This window comes from Natrix helvetica (assembly GCF_964273705.1).
Source record: "Natrix helvetica genome assembly, chromosome: W".
Taxonomy (NCBI): domain Eukaryota; kingdom Metazoa; phylum Chordata; class Lepidosauria; order Squamata; family Natricidae; genus Natrix; species Natrix helvetica.
The window spans coordinates 17397872-17412914 of NC_138555.1; the positions used below are offsets into that span (position 1 = coordinate 17397872).

Genomic DNA, 15043 nt, shown 5'->3' on the forward strand with positions numbered 1-15043 from the left:
TGCTCCCTGGATGACGACTGTACCAGGATGTTGTCCAGGTAGCAGACCAGTCAAATGGGCCTCCTCCACAGGGCTGCTGCTACAACCGAGATAATTTTGGTGAAAGTCTGCGTGCTGATGACAGGCCGAAGGGCATGGCTCTGTACTGGTAATGTCGGCCTGCGTAGAAGAACCTCAGGAATCTTCGATGATGTGGCCAAATTGGAATGGTCTATTGAGGTGAGAAGATCCCCGTGCCTTATCCCCACCAGGATGGTTTGCAGGGACTGCATCTTGAACCTCCTGTACTTTATGTAGTAATTTAGGTTCTTGAGATCCAATATTGCGTGCCAACCCCCGAGTTTTTTGGAACCAGGAAGAGGATGGAGTAGAATCCCCTTGCCTCCTGGTCCCCTGGCACTGGTTCTATGGCATTGATGTCCACAAGATGCTGAATCTCCTTTTGCATGAGTTGCCCTCTTGGTGGGACAAGAGGGCGTGGGGCAGCGAACAAAGTTTCTTGGGGGAAGTGAACTCGAGGGCGAGGTCCTGCCTCACAGTCTGCAGGACCCATAGGTCCGATGTGGTGAGGTCCCAGTGGTTGGCAAACTGCTGGAGTCAACTCCCGATGGGAGACGGCCCCAGCTGGTCACTTGTTCTTCCTGAACGGCCTCTGTGAGCCCCCCCCCCCCCCCACGGTTAGACCTGCGGTAGGGGTACTGCTGCCTGCCCGTGTCCCAAAAGGACTGCCTGTCCTGGCCCCCCATCAGATTGGGAATGCGACCTGTTGAAGGCTGGGGCATTGAACAAGGAGTCAGACGTCCGAAAGGACTGCTTCCTAAAATAGGGGTGTTACTTCCTATCCTGCTTCTTCGCACTGGTGGGAAGAACCTTCTTCTTGTCCTTGGATTCAGCAAAGACTGAATCCAAAGTCTCCCAAAACAACTTGTCCCCTTTAAACGGGGCAGCTGCAAGCTTCCATTTTGACTTCATATCCACCTGCCAGTGGCGGAGCCAAAGAAGGCATCTAGATGTTTCCTTAGAAACCAGCGCCCTGGAGGCAAATTTGGCCGCATTCAAGGAAGCATCAGCCGAGTACTGGGACATTGCAATTATTTTATTCACGTCTTGGCGTAGACATTTGTCTTCTGCAGGCAATTTAGCCAGCAGATCCTTCAGCCACAGGATGGAAACCCTATTAAAGAAGGATGCAGAGGTAGAAGCCTTAATGGCCCAAGCAGCCACTTAATGAGTTTTGTGGCAGGCTTTTTCTGCCTTCCTTTCCTCTGACTTGAGGCCCTCCATGAGGTCAGCTGGAAGAACCGAATTAGATGTCAAGGAGGCCACAGGGGAATCCACGGGGGGCAGCTTGAGAATATTCTCCAAAGACTCCTCCACCGAGTACAGTTTTTCGTCCCCTCCACTGGGGGCAGCCAAGGAGCCCGGTTGGGCCCACTGACGTTGCACCACGTCCAAAAACAGTTCGCACAAAGGAATCAAATCATGAGCCTGCTTCTTGAACATGCTGTCCCTGGGTTTAGGAGCGTCCGCTCCGGAAGTCCCCTGACCAGCCTGAGGGGGCATGCCAAGTTGCATGATGGCTTTAGCCTTGTGCAAAATGGACTTGAATGTAGTAGGCCTAAATAAACCTGAGTGTAAGGCCTGCAGTCACATTCCTTTTAGGATCTTTGGCCTGCAACACTCTCTCTTATTTCACTATGCTGTTTCATTAGTGGGGAATTGGGAGGGGGAATAGTAAGGAGTAGAATGTTGTTGTCTAAATAAAACATTCCTTTCTAGAAGCCCAAGGTCATTCTTTGTCTCTGCACCTCTGCACCTGACCAGAACTAGATGGGTGGAAATGCCAGCTTGGCAGTGGAAGATTGGACCATGTGATGGACTTGTGGGTGTGGGGCAAGATCTTGAACTTTCAACTGGGTGGGGGAAAGCAGGAAGCTTTCAGATTTGGGTTTTGGGTTGCCAACATGTCTCTCTTAATAAATTGGAAGTTTGAGGAAAGCTATGCCTTGGACTCTGATGCAATTTTGGATGATATTTGGAATGCTGACACTGAGAACGCAGGGGTGTCAGGGGGAAGATTTTCGTCTTCAGACAAATCCTGATCATCCTAATCCTGCTCATCCCCAACAGAAACCTCACTGATGACAGGATTCCAGGGATGGGTGCCTCACCTGCTAGTGGAGGCCACAGGTTCCTTCCTACGCCCACCTACTGATGGAGCTGTCTGGTGCTGAACGCCTTCAGCAATGCCCTGTGAAATGGCACGTGCAAGCACCTCTTGCACTTCAGAGGAAAGCACTAGACCCCTGTCCTCCCTGGAGCGAAAGCCTGGGAGGTGACTCGGGAGGGGAGCCAAGCTCTGACTGAAGGGAAGGGCCAGGAGAGCTGGGACCTACCACTGAATTGTCTGAGGATAAATCTAGCTCCTCACTTTCCCCCTCTGGGGGAGCCCAGCTGACCTGCCTTGGCGTGGAGGAAAAGGGACTGCTTCTATAGAGGCCTTGCCCTTGCCTGCCATCCTGCTCCTCCCTTTGGCCTTGCCCCTGGAATGGCCCCAGTAGGGCCAGAGCTACCATCTCCAGAAGGCCCAGGCTGCTCCGAAGCGGTGGTAGGCATCCTACAGACAGATCCAGCCGCTGGTGGTGTGGCAGAGTTGGAAGCCAAGGGAGGAGAGCGTTCCCGCCGGGACTCACAGCCCAAGCACGCTGGAGAAAGGAAAAGCCCAGCTGCATGGTCCTGGCAGCCTCCGCAGCCTCATGGTCACTCCTCCACTTGCTGGCGCTGCTGCTGAATGGAGGCTGCGCGGCAAGCTGTTGGAGAGGTGGGGGGACCCGAGGAATGGCTATGTGGTGGCCAAAGCAACGCTGCCGCCCAGAAACTGCTGTTTAAAAGCGTGGGTGGCGGCGGCGCACCTGGGAACCCAATCTGTGCCCTCGCACCACCTGGCGGCGGTCCCCCTGGAGGCTAGCAGCATAGACAAGGCAATGCCAAGAAAAGCGCGTGAGGCAGAGGCTTGTGATTGGCCGCCGTCCACGGATGGGGGCATTCCAAAATGGTGGCCACAGCCACGCCGGGTACCTGAGGAAGGAAAAAAAAAAAGCCTCCGAGCCGGTCCTTTTAAATGTTTCAAGCCTGGCAAGCTGTTTGTGGTGCGAGACACCGCAGCAAGCCCCAGCAAGTCAAGCCTCCGTGCTTAAGGCACGGAGGCAAGCACCCCCCCTCTCCCTCTCTCACCTCTCGACTATCGTGAAGCACGAAGGAAAATAAGAGCAAAATCCAAAACCTCAAACGGGAAGTAAACCAAAAGAAGTAAAAAATAAAAATAAATAAAATTGGTGCTAAATTGGAGAGTCCAAGCCGAATTATATTAGAAAAACAGCTGGAGCTGACTTAAATTAGTCCTGATGGGCAGACTGAGTTAAAAATCTGTCCTTAACGAGGAGCAGGAGGCGTGACCAAAGATTGTGAACTCACTCCTTGGGCAATCAGACTAATTTAACCCATGCTTGGACTCTCCAAGCAGTGCACAGGAAAAGTTGCATTTTTCAGGGCCGTTGTAACTTCGAAAGGTCACTAAATAAACTGATGTAAGTCAAGGACTACCTGTACTCATTTGAACTGCCTGAATCTTCTGATTTCCCCACCATTTGACACATAACCAATTAGATCCCATGCTTTGTACCTCTTCTCCAACCTCATTTGCCAAGTGTGCAGACTGAAACCCTGGAGAATAACTGTTAGTCAGTGTAAAAACATGGCTAAATTAGACTAACTGATGCTCTGAAATAATAGAAAATACTTGTAGCTCGGGTTTTAGATTTTGGCAGTGGTTTGTTCTCCAAGCTTATTTCAATTTAGTTTTTGAACGTTTTGTTACCAGACTAGAGAACATCATCATCATCATAACCAATGTTCTGTTACACATGGAGTAGAAAGTTTAGTTAACCTGTAGATGTGAACATCCCGTGTCTGCCCGATACGGTGGCAGCGATCTTGGGCCTGAGCATCCATGGTGGGGTTCCAGTCACTGTCATAGAACACCACAGTGTCAGCGCCAGTCAGGTTCACTCCCACCCCACCGCTGCGCGTTGACAAGATGAAACAGAAAATGCGCTTGTCTGCATTGAAACGCTCCATCAGTGCCTGCCAAAATCAAAGAAAGAAAGAAAATCCTGGACCGGGATTCTGCCTTTACCTCCTAGCTTCAGGAGAGGAAAGCAAGTTTATGAATTATCATCATATATGAATTACATGATTAAAAGCAGATGATACAATTATCTTAATTTGAGAACCTAGACCAGTGATGGCTAACCTTTTTTTCCTCGGGTGCCGAAAGCATGATCCCATAATGCAATGCCCCTCCCACGTGCCCCACCCCCTGCACATGTGCCCACGCGCATGTGAACCTCCCCTGCCATGTTTGCCCCACGGATGCGTGTGCAACTTCCCCCCCTTTTGGCCTCCCATTCCAAAACAGTGAAGGGAGGCTTCTCAAAACAGCGCTGAGAGGGGAAAAAGCCTCCCTTCTGAAAACAGCGCTGAGAGGGGGACTCTCCGGAGACCTGGGAAGGCACAGGCTGCAGAAAGTGAGGAGAAAGGTATGTGCTTGCATCTCCCACCATCACGGACCTAGAAAATCAATTTTCTTCCAGAACTACAGATAGTCCTTGACTTACAACAGTTCGCTTAGTAACCATTCAAAGTTACAACGGCACTGAAAAATGTGATTTATTTTCAGCTACGACCTTTGCAGCGTCCCCATGATCACGTGATCAAGTTTCAGATGCTTGGAAACTGGCTCATATTTATGACAGTTGCGGTGTCCCGGGGTCATGCGATCCCCTTTTGTGATCTTCTGACAAGCAAAGTCAATGGGGAAGCCAGATTCACTTAACAACTGGGTTACTAACTTATGAACTGCAGTGATTCACTTAACTGCGATGAAAGGTCGTAAAATGGGGCAAAACTCACTAAACAAATGTCTCACTTAATAACAGAAATTTAAGGGCTCAATTGTGGTCATAAGTCAAGGACTACCGTATTTTTCAGAGTATAAGACGCACCCTTTTCCCTCAAAAAAGAGGCTGAAAATCTGGGTGCGTCTTATACACTGAATACAGCATTTTTTGCCTCCTGAAGCCCCGCCCCTTCACCAAAATGGCTGTGCAGAGCCTGTAGAAGGCTTTCAGAGAGCTCCTGGGGGCTGGGGAGGGCAGAAATGAGTGAAAAGCGGACTGTTTTTTGCTCAATTCTGCCCCCCCTAGCCCCCATGAGTACTTCATAAGCCTCCTAAAGGCTATGCATGCATTTTTTTTTGACAAAAAACAGGCTCGTTTTTGGGAAAAACGGGCCTTTTTTGCTCATTTTGGGAGGGGCACCCCCCCAGCAGCACTCTGCAAGTCCCCTAAAGGCTATTCATGCCTTTTGGAGGGAGGGGGAAACGGACCCGTTTTTGTGAAAAACAGGCCATTTTTGGGAGGTTTGCAGAGTACAAAAACCTTTTTTTTAATTTGCCTCTTCAAAACCTTGGTGCGTCTTATACTCCGGTGCGCCTTATACTCCAAAAAATACGGTACCTGTACATTGTTATGTTTTTTTAAAAATCCCTTCCATTACAGGACATAGTCTCTATAATTTGCAATAGTCTCATTCTGAAAGCTCCTTCTCCCAGTCTTAGACTGTCCCAGTTATTCCCTTACCTATGCAGCACACTTCCACCAAAGAAAAAGCCAGGTCTTAAAAAAATTATTCTGAATGAAAGCTATTTTTTTCAAATATTCACAACGATTTCCCATAACCGCCTATCTATCTAACAGAGAGGACAGCTCCTGATCCCTCCAATTAAACAACATCACATGGTTGGATCCCAGAGTCATTCATTCTCTATGGCAGTGTCTGCCCTATGAATCTGCATCACTCCAGAGATTAGGATGGCCTCAAACCTTTGAGCCTCTCGCTGTTCCCCCAGGTGTTTGGGCGGTGTGGTTATTAATCAAGCTCTACTGGTTAATGTTACTCACTGTGAATTGGACTTTGCTTATGGCTTTGGACATTTGTTTTTTGTTAAACTGTGCTTGTTCTTAATCTTTACATGCAAGTCACTCTTCTGTGAGACAGGTGGGGTTTATACATTGTTTATATGAATACATGAGGTAGGAAGAAAGCAGCATGAATCGCTTCTGGGAGATGGGCAGGGAATTGCTTATCATGTCAGGAAGGGCACAAGCTGCTATCATTTACCTGCCGCTGCTCTACACGAGTGCTACCATCCAATCGCAGATAGATGTGCCCGTGATAATTGAGGAATTGTTCCAACACATCCAACATGCGGGTCATCTGGGTGAAAATCAGGACCCGGTGGGCACCGGCCTTAAGCTGCCGTAGTAGAATATCCAAAGTCTGCAATTTCCCTGAAAACAAACAAAAAGAACAGAGAGAGTAACTGGACAATGGGCAATTATATATCTCCCAACCCAGAAATAATTTGCTTGACCTTACAAACAGGCAGACGCATGGCCCTTATTTCTGATCGGCATCAAGTGGACCCTAAACTCTTCACCACCTACCACAGTCGTACTGGATCAGGCGAAGGTCTGGGAACTGGGTCCTCATGTTGCAAATGATACGATGCAGAGAACTTGCATGGGGCGAGAGCTCTTGCTGCAAGGTCTCTTTGAAGACAGACTGTTGGAGCAGGAGTGTTGGGGGAGGATGAGAGGTATGCATGGTGATAGCTGCAGCCTCCACAGGAGGCATAACGAAAATAAACCTGCAAAGATGAACAGACAGTAAAGGAGATGTAAGAATGCATATTCAATAGCCAGTTTAGTGCAGTGGTTAAGGTGCTGGCCTAGAAAGCAGGAGAACATGAGCTCTAGTCCCACCTTAGGCATGAAAGCTGGCTGGGTGACTTTGAGCCAGTCCCTCTCTCTCAGCTCAACTCACTTCACAAGAGTTGCTCTTGTGGGGAAAATAGGAAGAAGACGACTCTAGGTATGTCTGCCACCTTGAGTTACTTATAAATTAATCAATGTGGGTTAAAACTCTAACAAATACATAAATACCTCAAGAAAATAGAGAGGAAGATTTGACTAAAACTGGAACTCACAGAAATATTTTGAAAAACCTCAAGGATTTCTTCATGCTTCGCCCCTTTAGCACCACCATTTCAAAAACAGCCAAATGTCTGCAAGAAAACGTTACCTCTCTATAATGTATGTCAGCTCCTCAATCCTTTGCTGGGGTGTCAGGACTGCTTGGGCCAAGGTTTCTGACCACTGCCAATAGGCCTCAAGATGCTTAGCGCCCCTTTGGACTTGTGCTGCGTAGCAATGGGTGTATCCAGATCCTCTCGATCCCTTTGGTTCCACTTTCTGGGTTACCATGGCTCGTTCTTCACTCGCCTCCACCACCTCCTCCTCCTTTTCCTGCGCAGGCGGCAGAACAGGAGGAAAGAGGGTGCAAAAGTGGAGCACTTCAGTACCATAGATGGGTGCAAGGTTGCAATGCTGTTCATTGAGACGGAAAAGCCGGTCAAGGCGCTCCTTCTTCTGCTTCTTCCTCTTCTCTTCAAGTGCTTCCTTGGAGGCCAGAGCAAGCAGAAAGAATTGTATTCAACTTCTTATCACCTCCCTGCCACAACCTGTCAACTATCCTGTTCCATGCCTCCCCCCACCATCACCAAAAACCATGTCTGAGTCAAGGAACTCACCAGAAAGAAAGGGGAGCGGGGTGGAGGAGGAGGCTGCCGTCTCGGCCTTGGGGCCAGGATGGAAAGGGGTGGTGGTGGTGTAGGTGTAGTAGAACGCAGAATTAACAGCTCCGGTTCCTCCTTGGGCATGGGGCTTGAGGCAATTTGGGACATCATTGTAGAAGTGTTGGCAGAAACAGTAACAGTGGCAGCTGTGCTGATAGCAAATGAAGCAACTGTGGGAGGCAGGGAAGGAGGAACTGTGAAGGAAACAGAATTGCAATCATGAGGATTGCCGACAAATCTACAGTCTCATGTTTTGTATGGCAATGTGTCACTTGGTTCCCTCTTTGGATTGGAGTTACTGCTCATGTTAAATGTTGTTTAGAAGACTTGCTGGCTTCTGTAAGTGCTTGTATTCTTTGGAAATACATTTTGAAAAGATGACAACAAAAATGAATACCACACACCTTTAATGACTTCAAAATGTTGTATCATAGCTGGAAAGTTAACAGTTCTCCATCAACTACAAAATGATCTGAAGAATGTGTATTTTTGCTACTGTATGTTTGAACTATCATTTACCAATGTTTAGAGGGCTATGAGGAAACCTGGAATCTATGAAGGACTGTCAACATTTGGAGAATATATTTTTGGTGAAATTGCTGTAGTTCAGAACAGGTAGAATTTAGCAATTATTATTCTGAATACTGAGAATGCTTTTGATACGAGTGCCTTCAATTGGGAAAGTAAGTGTTTAGGTTACTTTCCCAATTGAAGGTTACTTGGGGGTTTTTAGGACTTTTTTTAGGAAATAATAGCCATTTAAAATTTATAGTTTTAGCTGCTTTTATATTTTTAGATTTGTACAGCTTTCTGAGATTTTGTGTTTCTGTAGTGTTTCACACTCACTACACAAACACACAAAATCACACCAAGCTTTATGTGACATTTTGTGCTTGTGATAGTTGGTTTTGTGAGTTCTCTGTGAGTGTGAGTTTCCTGCTTGTTGTTGCAGGGGACATTTTGTGTGCTTCTGCAATTTTGCTTGGGCAGGGGGTTGGACTAGATGACCTGCAAGGTCCCTTCCAACTCTGTTAATCTGTTAAATTTGTTAAATCTGTTACGTCTGTTGCAGGGGGCAGTTTCTGTGAGGTACAGCTGCTTTTGCACTGTGTGTGAGTTGTACAATGTTGTGAGTCAGTTGTGTTGCCTTTGTGTAAAGTGTGAAAGTTGCTTTTGGAGCTCTTTGTGGCTCTGTGAGTTTCCTGCTTGTGGCAAGGACTCTTTTGTGTGAGGTGCAGCTGCTTCTGCATTATGTGTGAGCCAGTTGTGTTGCTTTTGTGTTGTTTTTGTGTTAAAACTAGTTTCTTGTGTTTTTGTGTTTTGTGTGCTTTTGTATTGCTCCCATCACTGGTCCTCAGCTAACAAAAGTTTTTTTTCTTCCTTTTGCAGTAGCAGCCTTTACCAGCAAGGATGAAAAGGCAACAAACTTTGGTCGGTTTCTTGGGCAAGAAACCAAAACTGTCACAACCACCATCAGAATTGACTTTGGATGATCCAAAGCCACCACTTCCACCACTTGAACTGGGACTCAGAGAAAGCAGCAAGCCAAGCATTGAGTCACCAGAGCCTGAAATTGAAATCATTCTCCCTGATTGTTGGACATTGCAGCAGTACAGCAACTTCCTTTACCTTTTACCTTTATTTTGATTTTTATACCACCCCCTCTCCCCAAAGGGACTCGGGGCGGTATACAGTCAAATGAAATAGATAAAATGAACTACAAACATGCAAACATAAAAACATAGAAGAGGAGGCAATACAACACTGTACAGGTAAAGCAGATAAAAACAGTATATAAACAATCCTAAAAAATACCCAATTAAAATTACCCAGTTAAAAATATATCTGCCAAGAGGTATAATGAGGTTATGAATGGTCCAGGCCGGCTAAACGGAACAGGTGAGTCTTCAGTTTTCGTCGAAAGGAGAGAAAGTCGGTGGTGGTTCTGATATCGGGGGGGAGGTCATTCCAGAGGGTTGGGCCCATCACAGAGAAGGCTCTACTCCTAGGTGTCGCCCGTTGGCACTGCCTAGTGGACGGCACCCGGAGGAGCCCCTCCCTGTGAGAGCGAATCGGTCGCAGGGAAGTGTGTGGTAGGATGCGATCCCGCAAGTACCTAGGTCCTGAGCCATGGAGCGCTTTAAAGATGGTGATTAACACCTTGAAACGCACCCGAAAGACCACAGGCAGCCAGTGCAGCTCGCGCAGGAGCGGTGTTACGTGGGAGTACCTAGCACTCCCAAAAATAGCCCGCGCAGCTGCGTTCTGGACTAGCTGCAGTCTTCGAGCGCATCCCAAGGGAAGTCGCATGTAGAGGGCATTGCAGTAGTCCAGCCGAGACGTCACCAGTGCATGAGTGACCGTGCGTAGGGCATCCCGGTCCAGTAGGGGGCGCAATTGGCGGACCAGGCGAACCTGGTGGAACGCCCCTCTTGCCATGGCTGCCACATGGTCATCCACAGCCACTCAGTCTTGGAGGGGTTGAGCTTGAGTCTGTTGTCCCCCATCCAGACCCCGACGGCTTCCAAACACCGGGTCATCACCTCAACAGCCTCGTTGGGGTGGTCTGGGGTGGAAATGTACAGCTGCGTATCGTCAGCGTACAGATGATACTCCACCCCAAAACCACGGATGATCTCCCCCAGCGGCTTCACATATGTGTTGAACAGAAGGGGCGAGAGGACCGACCCCTGAGGCACCCCACAAGTGAGTGGCCTCAGAGTCGACCTCTGCCCCCCTGCCAACACACATTGCGTCCGGTCAGAGAGGTAGGAGCCGAACCACCGCAAAACGGTGCCTCCAACTCCCATCCCCCCCCAGCCGGCGCAATAGGATACCATGGTCGATGGTATCAAAAGCCGCCGAGAGATCTAATAGGACCAGGATAGAGGAACAACCCCTATCTCTGGCCCTCCAGAGATCATCGACCAACGCGACCAAGGCCGTCTCCGTGCTGTGTCCGGGCCGGAAGCCGGACTGGCGTGGGTCTAGATATTCGGATTCCTCAACGTGTCGTGGAAACTGCTGTGCCACCACATTCTCTACAACCTTCGCTAAAAAGGGAAGGTTGGAGACTGGACGATAATTAGCTAGCTCCATCGGGTCAAGGGAAGGCCTCTTGAGTAAGGGCCTCACCACCGCCTCTTTCAAGGCGGCAGGAAAGGACCCCTCGCTCAAAGAAGCGTTCACCAGGCCCAGTAGCCAGCCTCGTGTCACTTCCCAGGATGCCAGTACCAACCAGGAGGGACACGGGTCCATTAAACATGTGGTCGGTCGCAGCCGTCCACGCAACCTATCCAAATCCTCGGGGGCAACAGACGCAAACTCCTCCCAGAGTGGTCTCACAAGACTCACTGTTGGCGGCTCCTCTGGTCCACTGAAGGGGGTCCATCCGCTCCGGATCTGAGCGATTTTGTCCTGCAGATATTCCCCAAACTCCTCTGCTCTGCCCTGTAGTGGGGCTTCCCGCGTCCTCTGTGATAAGAGAGAGCGGGTCACCCGAAACAGGGCGGCAGGGCGGTTATCGGCGGACGCAATAAGAGTGGCACAATGTCTGCGTTTGGCCACTCTTAATGCCACAAGTTAAGTCCGTAAATAGGCTCTTACTTGTGTTCGGTCAGATTCGGAGCGTGAAGACCTCCACCTGCCCTCTAGGCGTCTCCTATGGCGCTTCATCACCCTCAGGTCCTCGGTGAACCAAGGAGCCCGGGTGGGTCGTCGCCGCAGGAGAGGCCACAAAGGCGCAACTCGGTCCAGGGCCCCAGCGGCCGCCCTATTCCAGGCGGCCACTAGGTTCTCGGAGCGAGAGCGGGTCAGGGCTACAGGGAATGGCCCAAGCTCCGTCTGGAACCTATCCGGTTCCATCAGGCGCCTGGGGCGGTACCAACTTGGACAGTTTGGTTCCGCCTCCTCGCGGTGGGGGTTAGCGCCAGGGAAGTCCAGCCGGAGACATGAGTGATCTGACCATGACAGGGGAGTGATGGTTACATCCCCTCTTCCCAGATCACTCGCCCACTGTTCAGATACAAAAACAAGGTCCAGAGTGTGGCCACCTTCGTGTGTGGGGCCCTGAATTAATTGGGTCAGGTCCATGGCTGTCATGGAAGCCATGAACTCCCGAGCTACCTCGGATGCTTCCCCCGTCGACGGCAAGTTGAAATCCCCCATAACCACAAGCTTGGGGGTCTCAACTGCCGTCTCTGAGATCAGCTCGAGGAGCTCGGGCAGGGCTGCTGACGTATAGCGAGGAGCCAAGTATACAATCAGCAAGCCCCACTGCCTCCCTGGGCCCCATTTCACACCAAGGGACTCACATCCGGGTATCTGATGTACAGTGAACTCCCTCGGCTCTAGACATTCCCGTATAACTACCGCCACCCCACCACCCTTACCCAGGGCTCGAGGCTGATGAAATGCACGGAAACCCGGCGGGCACATTCCAAGAAAAGTATCCGGGATTGGATGTGTCAAACAAGAAACTAGGTTGCAAGTACTTTGCGAAACATGACTTTGCAATAGAGAGCAGTATTCATGTGTCCAAAGAATGGAAGCATTTCAAGATTGAGGCAGCTGGGAAAAATAAGGAAGCGCAGCAGGCGTCTCTACGGAAGAAAATGAGAGAACATTTCACATCAAAATCACACACCATTTGTAGAGACAACGTCAAACAAGGGCAGCAGGATTCCATAACAAAAGCAACGGAGAAGATGTCTGGAAAGCATTTAGACACCACTTCTAAAATGTTCAAAACTGTTTACAGCTTGGCTAAAGCATGTAGACCAATTTCAAGCATAGAATTGATAGAGTTGCAAACTGAAAATGGAGTAGATCTGGGAATAGCAGTTGGTCTTACCTGAACTGTATTTCTCATAGGCTTGTGGAAGGGTCCAGGATTGGGTTATTCTCATGTCCAATCTGCCCAGAGACTGAGTTAAATTTGAAGCCACGCCTCTCTGCTTCCTGTGCCTGGCTCCATTTTCAACGAAGGTCATGGCTCCATGGAAAACCTGTAAACAAGGCAGAAGGGAAAGGCACCCGCCTCCCCAGCCACACGCACTACCCCTAAGACCTACAGAACCTACATTAGGGTGGGGCCTGGACCCTTCCACAAGCCTATGAGAAATACAGTTCAGGTAAGACCAACTGCTATTCTCTGTAGGAGCTTGTGGAAGGGTCCAGGATTGGGAGATGCCAAAGCTGCCTACCAAGGGAGGGAAACTAAGAAGCAGGGGAAGGCTTGGCTCCCAAAACCCTTTGCAAAACTCTCCGACTGAAGGAGGCTTCAGCGGAGGCATATGCATCCAGCCGATAGTGCTTAATAAACGGCGTAGGCGAAGCCCAAGCAGCCACCCAACAGATGTCCTCAAACGGCGCCTGGGACGACCAGGACGCCGAAGTTGCAGAGCTCTGCGTAGAGTGCGCAGTTATGCCAGCCGGAACCGGAGTGCCCCATGCCTGATAAGGCATTAGAAATAGCTGACCTGGGGGATGACCCAGAGCGCCCTGTCAAGAACGGCTGGGGAAGTAGCGAGCTCTGCTGAGCTATGTGAAAACCCAGTCGGCAAGCCATCGTCGAGAGATCCTTTGTGGATTGGAACACAAGGAGAGGTGTTTCGGATGCCTGCAGGGGGGCGAGGCAAGTTCACCAGCAAGTCCGATTCAAAGATCTCTGGAGATCGGCGGTGGGGGTGGCAACCATCTTCGTATGACTGCTCTGCAGATGGGGCATCTGGAACAAGATTTGTGCAGGTGTGGAGAAGCGGACAGAGTGTTTGATCCGAAGGAAGATTGGCCGATGTAAGAGAAACAAATTTTGGAGTTTAAAAATTTTCCACAGCTAAGCTAGCGGCTAAACATCACTCGGAATAAGGAAAGAAAGGAGGGGAAAGCTATCGGTGAGAGAGTACTGAGACCAAGAAGAACTTTGTTAATAAATTTGGAATTGGAAAAACCTAAAGCTAAAAAAAAAGTGTGGGGGTGTGGAGATCAGGAAAATTGCAATATAGACTTTGAACTTTTGGTTCGACTACCGACAAGATTTGACAAATTAGTGATCTGATTACATAAAGGAACAATAAAAGCCACCTACTGGAGAGAGGAGACATAATACTATCTTGGAACAAAGGAATAGAAGAAGAGTGTGGTCCGTTTTTTTAACTTGACTTTATTTTGTTTACACTGGAAGAAAATATAGAACTTTTGGACTTTGGAAAAGGATTGGATTATCTTGGGATCTGATATCAAAGAGAAGAACTAAGAAGAAGGACTAAATTAATTGTGGTAAAATATAAAAATATTAAAAGTGTATTAAATTTGATCACAAAGGATGGGATGTTAGAGTTGTTGGAAATGTTAAAAAGTGCACGAGCAACATTAAAAGGTAACAAAGAGGTAGAAAAGGAACCAGAAAAATTGTTGAAAGTGGAGACAGGAGGGGAACAGACAATGTTAATTGCGCCCACTGCACAGTCACTCATGCGCTTGTGACGTCTCGACTGGACTACTGTAATGCTCTCTACATGGGGCTCCCCTTGAGATGCACCCGAAGGCTGCAGCTGGTTCAGAATGCGGCCGCGCGGACAATTGTGGGAGCCACTAGATACTCCCACGTAACACCTCTACTGCGCGGGCTGCACTGGCTACCTGTGGCTTTCCGGGTGCGTTTCAAGGTGTTGGTTATCATCTTTAAAGCGCTCCATGGCACAGGACCTAGTTATCTGCGGGATCGTATCCTGCCCCATACATCCCTTCGGCCGATTCGCTCTCACAGAGAGGGACTCCTCCGGGTGCCGTCCACTAGGCAATGCCAGCGGGCGACGCCCAGGAGTAGGGCCTTCTCTGTGATGGGCCTGACCCTCTGGAATGACCTCCCCACGGATATCAGGATTACCACCGACCTCCGCTCCTTCCGTAAGAAGCTAAAAACCCACCTATTCAATTTAGCCGGCCTGGCCTAATTCCCAATTTTAGTCCCTCAAGCCTGCATTTTTAAGTTTTTTAGGGGTATGCTTTTTAGTTGCTTTTAATTTTTACTTTTCTGTACAGCTGTATTAGGTTCAATTCGTTTTTAAGGGTATAGGATATTTATCTTTTGTATTTGTTTTAATGAGACGCCTGTACACCGCCCCGAGTCCCTTCGGGGAGAGGGGGCGGTCTATAAATCCTGAAAAATAAATAAATAAAATAAGTAAATGAACAAGGAATTAACAAGGTAGAAATGGAAAATAAAACTCAATGGGGTAAAGACACAAAGAGAGCAGAGAAGAAAAAAGGGGATCCGAAGAAGAA

General features: G+C 48.9%; 1 protein-coding gene across 7 annotated transcripts in view; it reads right to left on the reverse strand.

The window, feature by feature from the left end:
- The window catches only part of LOC309400388 (helicase SRCAP-like), a 104265-nt gene that overhangs the window by 18973 nt on the left and 70249 nt on the right, over positions 1–15043 (reverse strand). For all 7 annotated transcript variants that reach the window (XM_081968846.1, XM_081968845.1, XM_081968844.1 and 4 more), the window contains 5 exons: positions 7712–7950; positions 7204–7580; positions 6567–6769; positions 6241–6410; positions 3947–4143 (listed from right to left, as the gene is read on the reverse strand). In XM_081968846.1, coding sequence (XP_081824972.1) covers positions 3947–4143; positions 6241–6410; positions 6567–6769; positions 7204–7580; positions 7712–7950 — 1186 coding nt within the window. The remainder of the gene's footprint in view (positions 1–3946; positions 4144–6240; positions 6411–6566; positions 6770–7203; positions 7581–7711; positions 7951–15043) is intronic.